General features: G+C 40.1%; 1 protein-coding gene across 7 annotated transcripts in view; it reads right to left on the bottom strand.

Moving 5' to 3' along the window:
- Positions 1–13896, bottom strand: part of nrxn3a (neurexin 3a) — a 246478-nt gene that overhangs the window by 21389 nt on the left and 211193 nt on the right. For all 7 annotated transcript variants that reach the window (XR_013078140.1, XR_013078139.1, XR_013078137.1 and 4 more), the window contains exons 19-20: positions 11915–12096; positions 9094–9265 (exon numbers count right to left, since the gene is read on the bottom strand). Coding sequence is in view for 3 of the 7 variants with exons in the window: in XM_076748438.1 (XP_076604553.1) it covers positions 9094–9265; positions 11915–12096 (354 nt within the window). In the remaining 4 variants the exon portion in view is untranslated. The remainder of the gene's footprint in view (positions 1–9093; positions 9266–11914; positions 12097–13896) is intronic.

A 13896-nucleotide genomic window follows, 5' to 3' on the forward strand; every position in this document is an offset into this window, starting at 1 on the left:
ATATCAGATTTACACAGTATGCAGTATAATAAGGTTTAAATTCTGCATTAATACCACAAGGGTCATTTAATAGGCCTCTAGAAGTACTAATAGTTGCAATATTTTATCCTCATTGCAAAAAGGGGACTCTGCCTGGCAAGAGTTTAGAGTTCAGAGGTGTTGTAAACACAAGCCAAAGGATTGGTATGTGATGTCACTGTCATATGTCCTGTCCTGTGTGTTTTTTGATACCAAACTAATCTTGATGAAGACTAAAAGGGAATTTCTGGTTCAAAAATGATTTCTTGATGGCAAGAAAGAAAGGTTTGTAATATTATGAGATCATTTGGATCACACAGCTAGTACTGCTCTTTAAATGACATAGTTCACCATTTCAACAATACATTGTCATCTGTTTTAAATACTGTTGCTCTACTAAAGGTTAAAGAGGACAACTGACATAATCTCCACATGATTAAACAACAGCAGTGTTAATGAGAGGAAGAGAATTTGTCAAGCAGGTGAAAGACTGGAAGAAAAGTGGGATCACAGTTCACTGTAATATATTCAAAGAAGCCATGACTGTCTGTAACAAACCAGTACATCTGGCAAGAATAACTTTTCCAAGATTATTACAGAGAATGCTGGGAACTCTAGAGTATTATTCCTCACTACTGACCAGCTGCTAAGCACTGCCCCCACTCACCCACAGTCCTCTGCCTCAAACAGAACTTGCATCGTTCTTCAGTAACAAAATAACCTTAATCAGAGCCCTCATCGCTGCTGAGGTGAACACAGATGAGCTCATTAAACCCTGTAAAAAGATGTAACCATGGGAAAATGTAGCTGTATTACATTCAACTGAGCTCTGCAAGACTGTCGTTGAGTCTAACCTGTTTACCTCATGTTTTGACTGTACTTGCAGCATTTTTAAAGCGGGTGTTTGACAGTGTAACAAATCAATTATAAATCCATCTCTGCAGTAGCAAAGAAACCCAACAGATAGTAATGCCCTCACTAATTATAGGCCAATATCCAACCTTCCATTCATGCCTTTATTTCAAGCCGACTTGATTACTGGAACGCATTATTTACTGGCCTCCTGCTGTTAAACAGAACCAAGAGGAGAGAGCGCATTAGTCCAGTTTCAGCTGCTCTGCACTGGCTTCCTGTAACATTCAGGATTGATTTTAAGGTCCTGCTCCTTGTATACAAAGCCTTAATGGACTAGGACCAAGGTACATAGCTAACTCCCTTGTTTATTATTTGCCTTCAAGAACACTGAGATCATCTGTTGCTGGTCTATTGGACCAGCAAATAAACAGTAAAGCAATACAAAAATGGCAAAACTTAAGAGTTCTAAGTTTGAAGTTGTAATTGACACTTCCTTGATCTTCAGTATTGAAGCAAATCCTGAATTATATGTAAAGCTTTATATAAATATTATACACAGCTGAAGTCTGAAGTAAAATGCAGTAAAGTGCACACATATAGTGTGAATTTGAAACTGGTATAGTGCCTACCACAAGTATCAAATATTTTGCCCTCACCTTTAGTAAAGATTTGAGTTCACATTTATTGCTCTTTGAACATCTGTAGAAAACCATTTCTGATCCTGTTCTAGTAGAGGGAGTGTTGCTATTAGGTGATGAAGTGGATGTATGCTGCATTATTGCAATTTGTCCCCATGTTTGTGTTTGCCCTGTGCCTCCTCCAGTTTCCTGCAGTCTCATTTTTCATTGCTCTGCTCTCATCTCAGACTCATTTCCAAGGTGTTCCAAATAACATCATAAGTGCTATGATAAAATATAACTTGTGGAAACAGTTGCAGTGTCAGGGACAGTTCACAGGGAAATATCTCAACAGAGCTAGAGGATCTGTCTTTACAGGCAGGGAGTAGATCCGTGTGACTAGACAGTTTTGGTCTGGAATAAACGAATGATGGCAAATGTCTTGTAGTCTGTACTAGCCCTGTCTGGTAATAGCCCCCAGTCTACTGGCTGGCAGCCAAAAAGTCTCCAGCTGCGTCTGAATCTGCCTGTGTTTTCTGAGGCCAAGTCCCCATATAAAAAAACATATTTCATAATCAAACACTCAATGTTAATTTTTCTTCTTCCTCTGTACAAACAAAGTTTGGTATTGTTAAATCAGGAAATAGTTTGATTGCCACAAATATCATTTTCAGGCAAAACAAGTTTACAGTTTACTGTTCGCAAACTTAATTGTGCAGTTATGACAGTCACATACAATGCTTGTCATTTAGGCTTGTACATTTGGCTCGTGTGAAGACTATTTGTTGATTAGATAAGTAAACACTTTGAATTATTATTTTACTTCAGCCTCCATTATAATCAGCATTCTGAGACTGACAGTTCACAGAAAATGCTGAAAAGTCTTCAGTCAGTCAAGCCTTTAAATAACTGTTGACATACAGCCACTGTCATCATACATAGTATCATATTCATGGTTCAAGGATATGCGCTCATGTTTTCTCCCCCTCTCTTCTGTCTCCAGTCTCTTTCCCACTGAAACTGGGAGGAATCCTTACTGCATATGCATGATGAAAATATGACTTTATGAAACCATCCACAGTTCAAATAAACTAAAGCAAAATGCAGAAAAAATAGTCCATGCATTTGTTATTTCCAGGCTGGATTATTGCAATTCCTAATTCCAGGCTGCCCAAATTCACTGCTAAGTACTGTCCAGCTGATCCAGAATGCTGCAGCACATGTTCTGACAAAAAGAACAAAAAGATATCATATTTCTCCCACATTAGCCACTCTACACTGGCTCCCTGTAAAATCCAGAATAGAATTTAAAATTCTTCTCCTTATTTACAAAGCCATGTGGTCAGGCACCATCTTATCTGAAAGAGCTCATAGTACTTTATTACCCCACTAGAACACTGCGTTCCCAGAATGCAGGCTTACTCATGGTTCCTAAAGTCTCCAAAAACAGAACAGGAGCCAGAGCCTTTAGCTATCAAGCTCCTCTCCTGTGGAAGCATCTTCCAGTATTTGTCTGGGGGGCAGACACTGTCTCTGCAATTAAGCGTAGGCTTAAAACCTTCCTTTTGATAAAGCTAATAGTTAGCTAATAGTGTCCAGCGTCTTGGAGGTTCAACTGCCCAGTGCCCTGGAGGTTAAGCTGCTCTACACCTTGTCCCTGCTGCTCAATCACTGCCAAGTCTGCTCCTGGGTCTGCTGATACTTCCATGGCTCCTGAGTCTGAGTCTGGTTTTACTCCCATTTCCCGAGTCTGATGTCTCTTTAACCCCAGGGCTGACCAACATCTGCTCCTGGTTCCCAGTCAGTGGTCTGGCTGGAGCTGGAGCTGTTTCTAGCCCCTGGGCTGCAGCCATCATCAGTGCCAGTGTTTCTGTAGTTTATTGTTCCTTGTGACCTGCAGCAGTCTCCTGATCTTGCTGACCTGCAGGGACCTCCTGTTCCTGTTCAGCTGCAGCAACTCCTGCTCCTGCTGAGGTGCAGCAGTCTCCTGTTTCAGAGCTGCAGCAGTCACCAGTTCCTGAACTACAGCAGTTTTCACTGTCGGCCTCCAGTCCAGCTGCTATATCACCAATCTCCAGTCATGCTGCCCTCTCACTGGTCACAAGTTAAGCTGCCTTCTCACCAGCCTCCAGCTCAGATATCCTGCTGTTAGTCTTTGGTCCTGATCTTCAACCATGCCACTAGCTTCTATGAGGGTCCCACCAATGCAGCCAGCCTGCACCCAGACCTTTAAAGGGGTTCCGTCTTTGCTGCCGCCCTTCTGCTCAACTGTTATGATTTTGGGTTTGGCTTTTAATTATTTCCTGTTTTATTTATTGTCTCCTCATGTATTATACTTTTGCTTTACATCCTGTCTTTGTGCAATTTCCCACCTTTGTGACTATTAATTAGTGTTACCCATCACTTATTAGCCTTCTGTCTCTCGTGTATTTCAGTCTGTGTTTTCTTTGTTTGTAACTTTCTTTGTAACTTGTGTGTTAAGTGTTCCAACCCTTTCCCGTGTTTTTGGATTATTGCCTTGTTTTCTTGGTCTATTTTGGGATTTTTGATTTTAGCCTGTACCAAGGATTTGTGTGCTTGTTTGTACTGTTAACTTTGGATTTGACCTTAGCCTGTCTCACCATCTCGTAAGTATTTGTTTTGTTTTGTTTTTTCCTTTTTTATTTTTTGTTTTTTTGTTTTTTGTTTTTTGTAATAAATCATTTAAACTGCACAAACTCTGCCTTTGAAGTCTGCATTTAGGTCCGGGCCCTTCTACCTTGGAGTCATGATGTCTAGACAGGATGTCAGGCACAGCCATGTTCTTACTTGTGATGTAGTCTGTGATGCTGTTCAACTTCATGAGACAGATTAAAAGTCCCCTGGCAAGATGTTCTTTTCATATTTGTGGGGTTTTTTTTGTACTTTAGTGAGTATGTGACAGGAGTAGGCTACAGATTTGAGTGTGCCTCCATGATCCTGCAGCAGTACTCGACTTAGTCCATAACTGAATGTATCAGCACCTACTACAATGGGCAGTTTTGGGTCAAAATACTGGATCACAGGTGCAGAGGATATTATATATATTATATAATACAATTTAACTTCTCAAAGGCTTCTTCCTGCTGCAGGTCCCCCATTGATAGATAGACAGATAGATAGAAAACTTTGTTGATCCCCAAGGGGGAAACTGCTTTGCCACCCGATAAAAATACATACATCCACTTAACAAACAATACAATCAATTCCATACCATTGCACAAAAACAGCTGTACCGACATGATTGGATACTTCATATGACAGAGTACTCAAAACGAGTGAATTATATTGATACAGGCAAAGATAAATAAATAAATATCCAGAAAGTAAAAATCAACAAATAACCACTACTTAGTGGTTGTTGTTAAAAAATCTGACTGCTGCAGGAACAAAGGAGTGTCTGAGTTGTTCAGTAGAACACTGAGGCATCACTAACCGCTCACTAAATGAGCTTTTGAGCTCCTTAAATGTATTGTGGAGTGGGTGGTTTTCGTAGAGAAGGACTGTTTTCAACTTGGTCCTTGTTCTCTTCTCCACTATTACCTCAAGCTTGTCTGAGTTAAAACCAATCACTGAGCCAGCCCTCTTGATCATCTAATTAATCCTGTTCTTGTCGTCAATAGATATGCTGCCTCCCCAGCACAGAACAGCATAAAATAAGACACTAGCCAGGATGCCCTGGTAGAAGATGGCCAGCAGCCTATGGCTGATGTCAAAGGATCTAAGTTTCCTCAGAAAGAAAAGCCTAGACTGAGCCTTCCTCAATAAGACCCCAGTGTTTTCCTTCCAGTTGAGCTTATTGTCTAACTTGACACCAAGGTATTTGTAGGACTCCACAATTTCTATTTTTTGATTATTAATTGTCACTGGGACAGGCTCCTCTCTTTTCTTCCTAAAATCGATGATGAGCTCTTTTGTTTTACCAACATTCAGCTGTAAAAAATTTGTATCGCACCATTTGGCAAATGAGTGTGCCTCTTTTTTGTAGGCCAGGTCATTGCCATGCTTAAGCAGACCCACAAGTGCAGTGTCGTCAAAAAACTTCTGTATTAGACAGGATGGCTGACTATGTCTGTAATCAGTTGTATAAAGCGAAAGTAAAAAAAGGAGATAAAACTGTCCCCTGTGGAGCTACTGTATTGGTTAAAATGATGTCTGAAGCTTTGTCAAGCCTGACATACTGGGGATGAGCTAGAAGATAGTCTAAAAGCCAGGCAATGGTTTTGTTATGCAATTTAAAATTACTTAATTTATCGGCTAAAATATGTGGCTGTATTGTATTAAAAGCACTTGTAAAATCAAAAAACAGGATCCTGACAGAACTGGCTGTGGTATTGAGGTGACTGTGAATGTGAAATTAAAGCATCATCTACTCCCACACCCCTTGATGTCACACTAATTTTTAACAGCTTTTAACAGAGGATGAAGTGAGATATATATCTACTTACATAGTTCATCATACCATCATTTTTTAAATCCCAGAAACATTTTTGGGTGTTTCCAGGGCAGTGATGTTTAAAGATCAGTTCCATTCTGATAAATGCCAGGCTGGTAAAACAGCCCAAAAAGTGAAGACTCTCTCTGATCTTACATCCTCTTCAATTTGTGGTAGAAATGGAGTAGGTATGCAACTTTTCTGATGTGCTGACTCAAACCCAGATGAACTCCAACTGATCTACTTAGCAAATCTTCACATGTAGACTTTGCAACTATTATCCTGAAGAAGTTTATAGTCTTTTTTCCTTTTGGTACTTGATCCTTGGTCAGGAACTATCCCTTATGGCCCACCTTTGTGACTGGAAATGGCTTTAGTGGCCTCGTTTAATATTATTGTGTCTGCACAAGATTGATCTTACAGTTAACTGCAGTCTTGCACAAGACCTTGATGGCTCTGTATCAGTGATCTACTGATGCCCTTTTCTCAGTGGCAGTTTCACTTTTTGAGCCAAGGAATAAATTGTCCACTTCCCCAATCGCTCCAACAACAATCTGGTTCTGCATTTGATAATAGAGTGACCAATTTTGTGGTGTTTATTGTATTCTTTATCCTTTGCTGAGCATTTTTCTCATTTATGTCTGTGGCCACCTCTGACACAATTCCTCCTCTCATTTTCATTAAGTCCTACTATGGCTGATGGGATTTTATGTTCCCACTGGTTTTTGGAAGGCTTTGTCTTTACCTTATCAGCATGTCCTGTTGCACCAGCCTCGCTGTTCATAACGAGTTAGGTCACTCGCCATCTACTGTTTCAGTGAAAGATATCTGTCTTTAATTCCAAGCCTGTCTCGTATTTATCAGGTGTCTTATGTATTGTTTGACAGTCTCACACACCCTCCTCTTGGGTTTGTGATTGTAAACACAGCCTCTTGAAAAGTATGTTCAGTTTCAGCACAAATTGCCTGTCAAACACTCCCAACACATGGTCGTAATTAGTATGCTCCTTGTGCCCCAAATAAATGATTTATAACATGTTCCACCTCTGGCCCATAGAGTAAATCAATGTGCTCACCTGGACTTTGGCTGGCTCTTTATTGCGTCGAAAACGTCACCACTCTGGGCTATAGTCCCTAACAAACTGTTGTTCAAATAAACGTACCATATCTGCTTCAATTCTAACATCATGCAGTGTGTTTAAACCATTAAAACAGGTTTACACAACAGTGTTTGTACTTTCATCCTGGTTTTATATTCTCGCCCATTCCTCCCTCTTCCTCACTTTCACTATGCACTAATAAGTTCACTAAAGACCGATTTCATACCCATAACTTTCTACTCAATTGCTGTGTCACAATGCCTTATGTTTCATTAACAAGACCCTACAAAATTTGCAATACCCTAAATTGAGTTATCCATCAATCCCATTTCAAACTGACAAGGAAAGTCAGGTCCTATAGAGAACATAAGTTTTGACCGAGAGCCCTTTTATATTTTGCCTCTCAACTCAACAGGCCTTTAAGGCAAAGCTAGAGGCTCACGCTGTCTCCATTGTCTGTTCATGCCAGATGCATTAAAGCTTGGAAAGGCAGTGCAAATGAAAGCAATCATCAGCTCTGACAAGCTGTGCTGTTTCTAAATGCTAGTACTAATAAGGATGGAGTCTGGCTTGTCACAGGCAATTTCCAGCAACGTTTTCCCTTTTCTTGACTCTCATGTACAAACACACTCCAACTTCTACTGGCAGCAAATTTTTGTGCCCTACATGTGTATGTACGTCGGACATGAAAAAGATAAGGCAGCAGTGACAGTACAACAACAGTTTATTAAAAGACTTCCTCTAAGGACCCATGTTCAAAAGTGATAAATGATCAGACCTGATAACCTGTAATATCCTCATGTGAACTTATTACACAAGATTCCATCGTGGGACACAGGTCAGCCAGTGTTTCATCATCTACTATAAATTGTTTTTGGGGAAAGTCTGCTGTTAAGATTCACAGTGCAAATCATAATGCAGGCCAGTTCACTGTAACAAGGCAGATATAAATGAAAAATGTTCACCTATCAAACTTCCAATTTCAAATTATATCCCACGGTGATATCCCATGATCATTTTGATGAGGTGTGAAGCAGTCAGTCTGATTGCTATGAATATGTAAATACTGTGGTGACACTTGCCCACTTGTGTGTAATGCTGCATAATGGACACCCTGGCATTGCTAGGGGACTACGTGAATGTAAGAATTAACATCATGTGCTTTCTAACCTCCACCTCACCCACAAATAACTTCATTCTGTGCCAGAAAAATTCCTTTTCTTCATCTTCCTCTTGGTTGTTGCCATGATTCACCATTGATGAGCAGGCATCATTTATATGCATCAATATTCATGAGGTGTTTTGCATTGACCATGTATGGTTGAATGGGGGCACGTGGAGGATGGGATGCTCCATGTGACGTGACATATCAGGCTTATGTGTGCATATATGTATGTATATATTTGTAATTATCATTCGCCTACTATTTCAATGACTCCTGTATCAGCCATTTTTCAGGTCAGTTATTTTTACTAATCTACTTAGTTACAAGTTGGCTATGACCACCAAATTCAAGGAGAGCTGTGCCACAGACTGGATGCCGCAGTTCCTGCTGGAGACCGACACATGTCCACAGAGCTCACAATAAAACCCTTCTAACAGTTGTTGATTTTTGTGGCATGGTTGTACTGCATATTTTAGTCTCTTCATAGTTCAGTAAAAGGAGAGCACAAAAAAGCACAGTAGTTAATGCCTGAGCAGGAACAGTGACTGCATAGACTAGGTTTTGGCTTTTTACTCCCCCAATCTTATTCTGCACTAACAGATACACTCCATCATGTGCTCACTCAAAGTGTATGCTTGTGCTTGTGTTAGAGCAAACTGTTTAAAAGCTTAAAAGCGCTAGTTACTGCCCAGTGACTTTCTCAGCTGTCCCATAATGATCCCATTGCCTTATCATATCTTGTAGCAGTAGGTTTTCATTGTTAACTAAGACTGCCAGATTCGATTCAGCTAACGATTGTGATTGCCAACATGCTGGTACAGTAAATATGTTAAATAAAAATAAAAATGATTAGTTGTAGATTTGATGGCTTAATTGGTTGTCGTACCTGTTGGGAAGTGTTCATTGATGGACCAGTTATCCACCTGCAGTGTAGCATTGCCACCATTCCTGGTGAAGCGGACAACATGATACTTCCCATCATTCACTGGGGTACTGCTCTCCTCCACACTGATATCCACTGTGCCAATGTTGAAGGTCACTCCAATTTTGCCTTGTTGCTGAAATGAGTAAACACAATTATTTATTATAAACAATGAAAGATTGGTTTGCTTGGAGTTTTTCAGTTCTTTGCAACAAGACTGGCAATACATTTGAACAAACTTCCACTTTCACTCTAACCTGTGGGCTACATCCATCGATATATTTTTTTTAAATTTTGAAAAATCATTAACTCAAAAGGGCATGCCCTGGTGCTCCCAAACCCTGGACATAAAAATATTGTAAAAGTTTTGGAATATGTCACAAATTGTAGTGATAAATGTGTAATGTAAACTGAGAATGTGCCAAAGTTTAGTTTTTGTGAATGTTGAAGCTTTTAACTATATAAAATGTAAAATAATGGCTTATTTTGTGACAAACTGGTATACTGACTTTATCTCTGATAATATTTTGTCCACCAATGATTGTTAAGATTTACCAAAATGTGCTGCACACCCAGGTCTAATTGCTGCACTCTGTTTGGCCATGCTTGGCTGCCAGCAGGGTAAGAGACAGCAATTCCCTTAACTATATCCATGTTTCACTCAATTATAGACGAGAGGAAAGTTCTGTAGCGACTTCTGATGGTTTCAATTTTGTATTCGCATTCAGTGGGCAAGTGACTTCAAAATGTAATATGTCACTTTAGAATGTTACTGTCTTTGTGGAGTAATGTGTTGCTGATTACACTACTTTTGCATTACTTTCATCATAATAACCGCAGATGTACAGCAAACATTATATTTGGCTATATAATACAGGTAGTATAATAATGCTATTACTGTTATAGCCTTGGCATAAACTGGTCTCTATGGTAAAATTAGCTTACCTTATGATGGGTTTTAACAGTAATTTTGCTGACAAGCTTAAGTATTTTTCCAAACTGACTGTAGAGTTGTAGTTTCAGTGACATCACCCATAGGTTTCTGAAGAGACATTGTGAAGCTCAGTGACAGTGGCTCTGGCCTCCAACTTGGCAGTGTCAAACTCCGCCAAGATGGTGGCCAATGCAAAAATGGGCAAAGAAGGGGAGCTTTGGTGGAACTGAGGCAGGACAAATGAAGCCTGACTCCTAACTAGCTGTCACTTAAAGTGTCCAGGCTGTGGAGATCTCCAGTCTCCCCTTTTCTCCCCTCTGTGCTTCCCCTTCCTTGTGTCTCCTGTCTGTCTCTGCCCTGTCTATCTAGTCTGTGCCTGTGTTGCTTCAGGGTGTTGCCAGCAGGTTGGGACTGGCCTCCTGAGCATACCTGTGCTCAATCATCAATCAGGACTCACCTGCTCCCTCAGTATGTAAGCACCCAGGCTAACCAGTATTCATTGTTTTGTCTTGCCTGCCTTTTTTGTATTCCGAATTGGATTTTTTGCTGGTCACAGCCTGCTTTTTTTTTTTTTTTATCAGCGCAGTTGTCTGCACCAACTCCATGTAGGCTCCGGTTCCAGCTATGGCTCACGGGTGTAACCATGCCTGGAGTGTTTATGTAAGCTTCAAATGTCTTGTTTTGACTATACACCTAAATGTGAGGTTGATACCCATTAAAAAGGTATTGAATATATCTTTGCCTACATACTGCAACCTTTGCAACCACACACACAAATACACACTTCTTTAGCACCTTGTTTGCTGAAAGCTGGCGCTATAGCGACACCCCACATTTCCCATCATGCCATGCTGTAGTAGTTTAAGTTTGCTGTTTTATATTACAGAATGCAAATGTTACTTTATAACAATAGTGTTGGAACAAAAGTGCTTGCGATGTGTCTTTTCACAACATTATGGTTTATTTGTCATTTTTGTGCTGATTTACAGTTTTCCCCATGAATCAGGTGACTGTTACATTTCTTGAGACACAGGTGTATATGACACAAGTGGGAGTTTTTATTTTCCCATGGTTCCATTCCCAACCATTGAGGAGCTGACATTGCTGGAAAAAGCACAGAAAATAGTAGACTGCTGGAAGCTGGAAAATGTTCATTGTTAGACAGGTAAATGAAGCATACTGGGGTAGTCTGAGATAAAACTAAAGGTGAAACATATATTCAGATTTAAACATTTTTCAAAATAAAGCTGCTGTGGGAACTGTCATGGTAATATATCCCCCTCCTGAGATAAGATTTCAAGTGCCAACCCAATTGCCAGAATAAATGTTAGCATTGTACATTCCTGCGGACATGCTGAAACTTTTTTTTTTTTTTTTCAGGTTCAGACTTATGTTTCTGTTTTATGTTGTGGCAGCACTGTGGTCAAAGTTTGGTTGGGATCCTCCTCATCAGGAGGAGGGGATGTACATGTGCATGTACATGTACCAGGAATGTACCAAATATGTGAACTATGTCGCTTTGATGCCTGCTGTAGGAATGCTGATATGATACATATGACACATACAACACATAATAACATATCCGTGGCTTGCAGAAATGTACAATGTTACTCCGGTGAGTGGGCTGCAAGTCCTTCTTGTCACTGCTTAATCATGCTTCCACTTTTGGTTATTTGACCACTTCTCTCGGCTACATTACAGAATGGCTGACAGTGAAACACACTGACTGCCTCATGTGGTATCAAGTCAGCTGAGGCCCATGGCCCACAATGGGCGCAAAGGCTGAGTAGTTAGAAAACAAAATGAAGAAAAGCAAAAATGCACACATGCAGAATGTGTGTGTGTACTTACTATGTGCAACATGAGGTAGTCACCCAGACCAGGTGCGCTGTCAATCCTGACCAGGATGCCATCTTTCAGGGAAGTGCTGAAGCCGACGGTCAGTCTGTCTGTTCTAGTACTGGGTCTCTCATTGGCTGGCCACTTGAACGTAATGAGGCCTCCTCCTTTGCCAAAGATGTACGTCGTCCCAGCTGAACAGAGCAGAAGGAGGAAGTATAAATTATAAGTCTATCTTTAAACTGCAGTAACAGCCACATCCTAACTCTAAATTTGTACTGAGTGGACCAGACTGTACTACATGTCAAGTTGATGGTGTCATTTACTGGTAAGGTTGTCATTACATACACCAGGGGTGGAGAATCTCCGGTTACTGGGCTGTATACGGCTCACGAAGAAGGCAAGTCAGCATGTCAAAATGAGTTTGTTTGTTTTTCCCAATAGAAGCACAATATCCCAGGAATCCCAGGAACTGTGGTTGTGTTTACAGTCAAAATGCAATGGACAATTTCAAACAGCCCTTAATGCAACAAAGAAATATGCATAAACTATGAGTTCCCTACCTGACCACTGAATTGTATTATTTGAGACCACCAGACTCCATTTTCGGAAACAATAACTTTATCAAAAATATACTTCATTCAAACTTGACAGAAACAAAGTAAAAGTTGCCTCTCTACTGTTCCAACAATTACCAAAGCCCTTATTTCACAGTTATATGTGAAAATATCTGGAGAGAAGCAAAATGGCTCGTGGACATCAGAGAAGCTGTGGGGTAAGTGTAATGAAATCACAGATCACTCAAAGTTAAAAAGCAATGATTTCAAAAAGCCAATCACTCAGATTTCAGATGGATCCTTTGGGAGATTTTGACCATCTTTCTTTTTGTTGCATCTTTTACCATAATGTTAAGTGTTTATTAATCACAATGAGCTTTCCAGTGTGTTCTACCTGCGCATGCATACATACAGATGTTTCCTATATTTTTAGAAAGTTTTAGGCCTACATATTTTCTGAATATATTTCATTCATTCATTCATCTTCAATACCCGCGTATCCCTTTCGGGGTTGCGGGGGGCTGGAGCCTATCCCATCTAGCAATGGGCGAGAGGCGGGGTACACCCTGAACCGGTCGCCAGCCGATCGCAGGGCAACATAGACAGACACCCATTCACACCTATGGACAATTTAGAGTCAGCAATTAACCTAATGAGCATGTTTTTGGTCTGTGGGAGGAAGCCAGAGTGCCCGGAGAGAACCCACGCATGCACGGGAAGAACATGCAAACTTCACACAGAAAGGCCCTGCCCAACCCGGGGATCGAACCAGCGACCTCCTTGCTGTGAGGAACGCGCACTACCTGCTGCGCCACCATGCCGCCTATTGAATATATTTCAATATGTCATAAATGTTTTCAAGAAAGAGACAAAACTGAAGACATTTTCACTGAGTGAGCTAATAGCTAAGAAGCTGAAGCTTCATTCCAAAGGAGAATCTTGCTAGCACAAGTAAAACTGTTCCAAATTGTCAATTTAAGAAAAGATAAAATCAGATTTTATTGATCCCACACTGGGGAAATTTACTTGTTACAGCATGAAGAATAAAAAGGAATACAATAAAATATACAATAAAGGATAAGATAAGAATTTATTGATCCCACACTGGGGAAATTATGTCGCTACAGCCAGCAAGTATTACAAAAAAGCAAAAACAGTGGCACAAAACAGTCAAGATGAAAAGAACTGTGCAGGATACAGAATAGAAAAACAACTATGTATATGTACATTATGTACAGATTATAAAAATACAAAATGCAATAAAAATTGTACAATTTGTGGGAAGAAATGTAACTTGATTGTTTTATTTCTATTTATTATTTTACTTTTCCCAAATAGAGACATGTAGATTATCATATTGTTATTGTCAATTTATTTTTGACATTAAAACATCTAAAAGTATGCCCATTCTCTTTTAAATCAGACTTCCACAGAGAG

Source organism: Chaetodon auriga, chromosome 14 (genome assembly GCF_051107435.1).
Source record: "Chaetodon auriga isolate fChaAug3 chromosome 14, fChaAug3.hap1, whole genome shotgun sequence".
NCBI lineage: Eukaryota > Metazoa > Chordata > Actinopteri > Chaetodontiformes > Chaetodontidae > Chaetodon > Chaetodon auriga.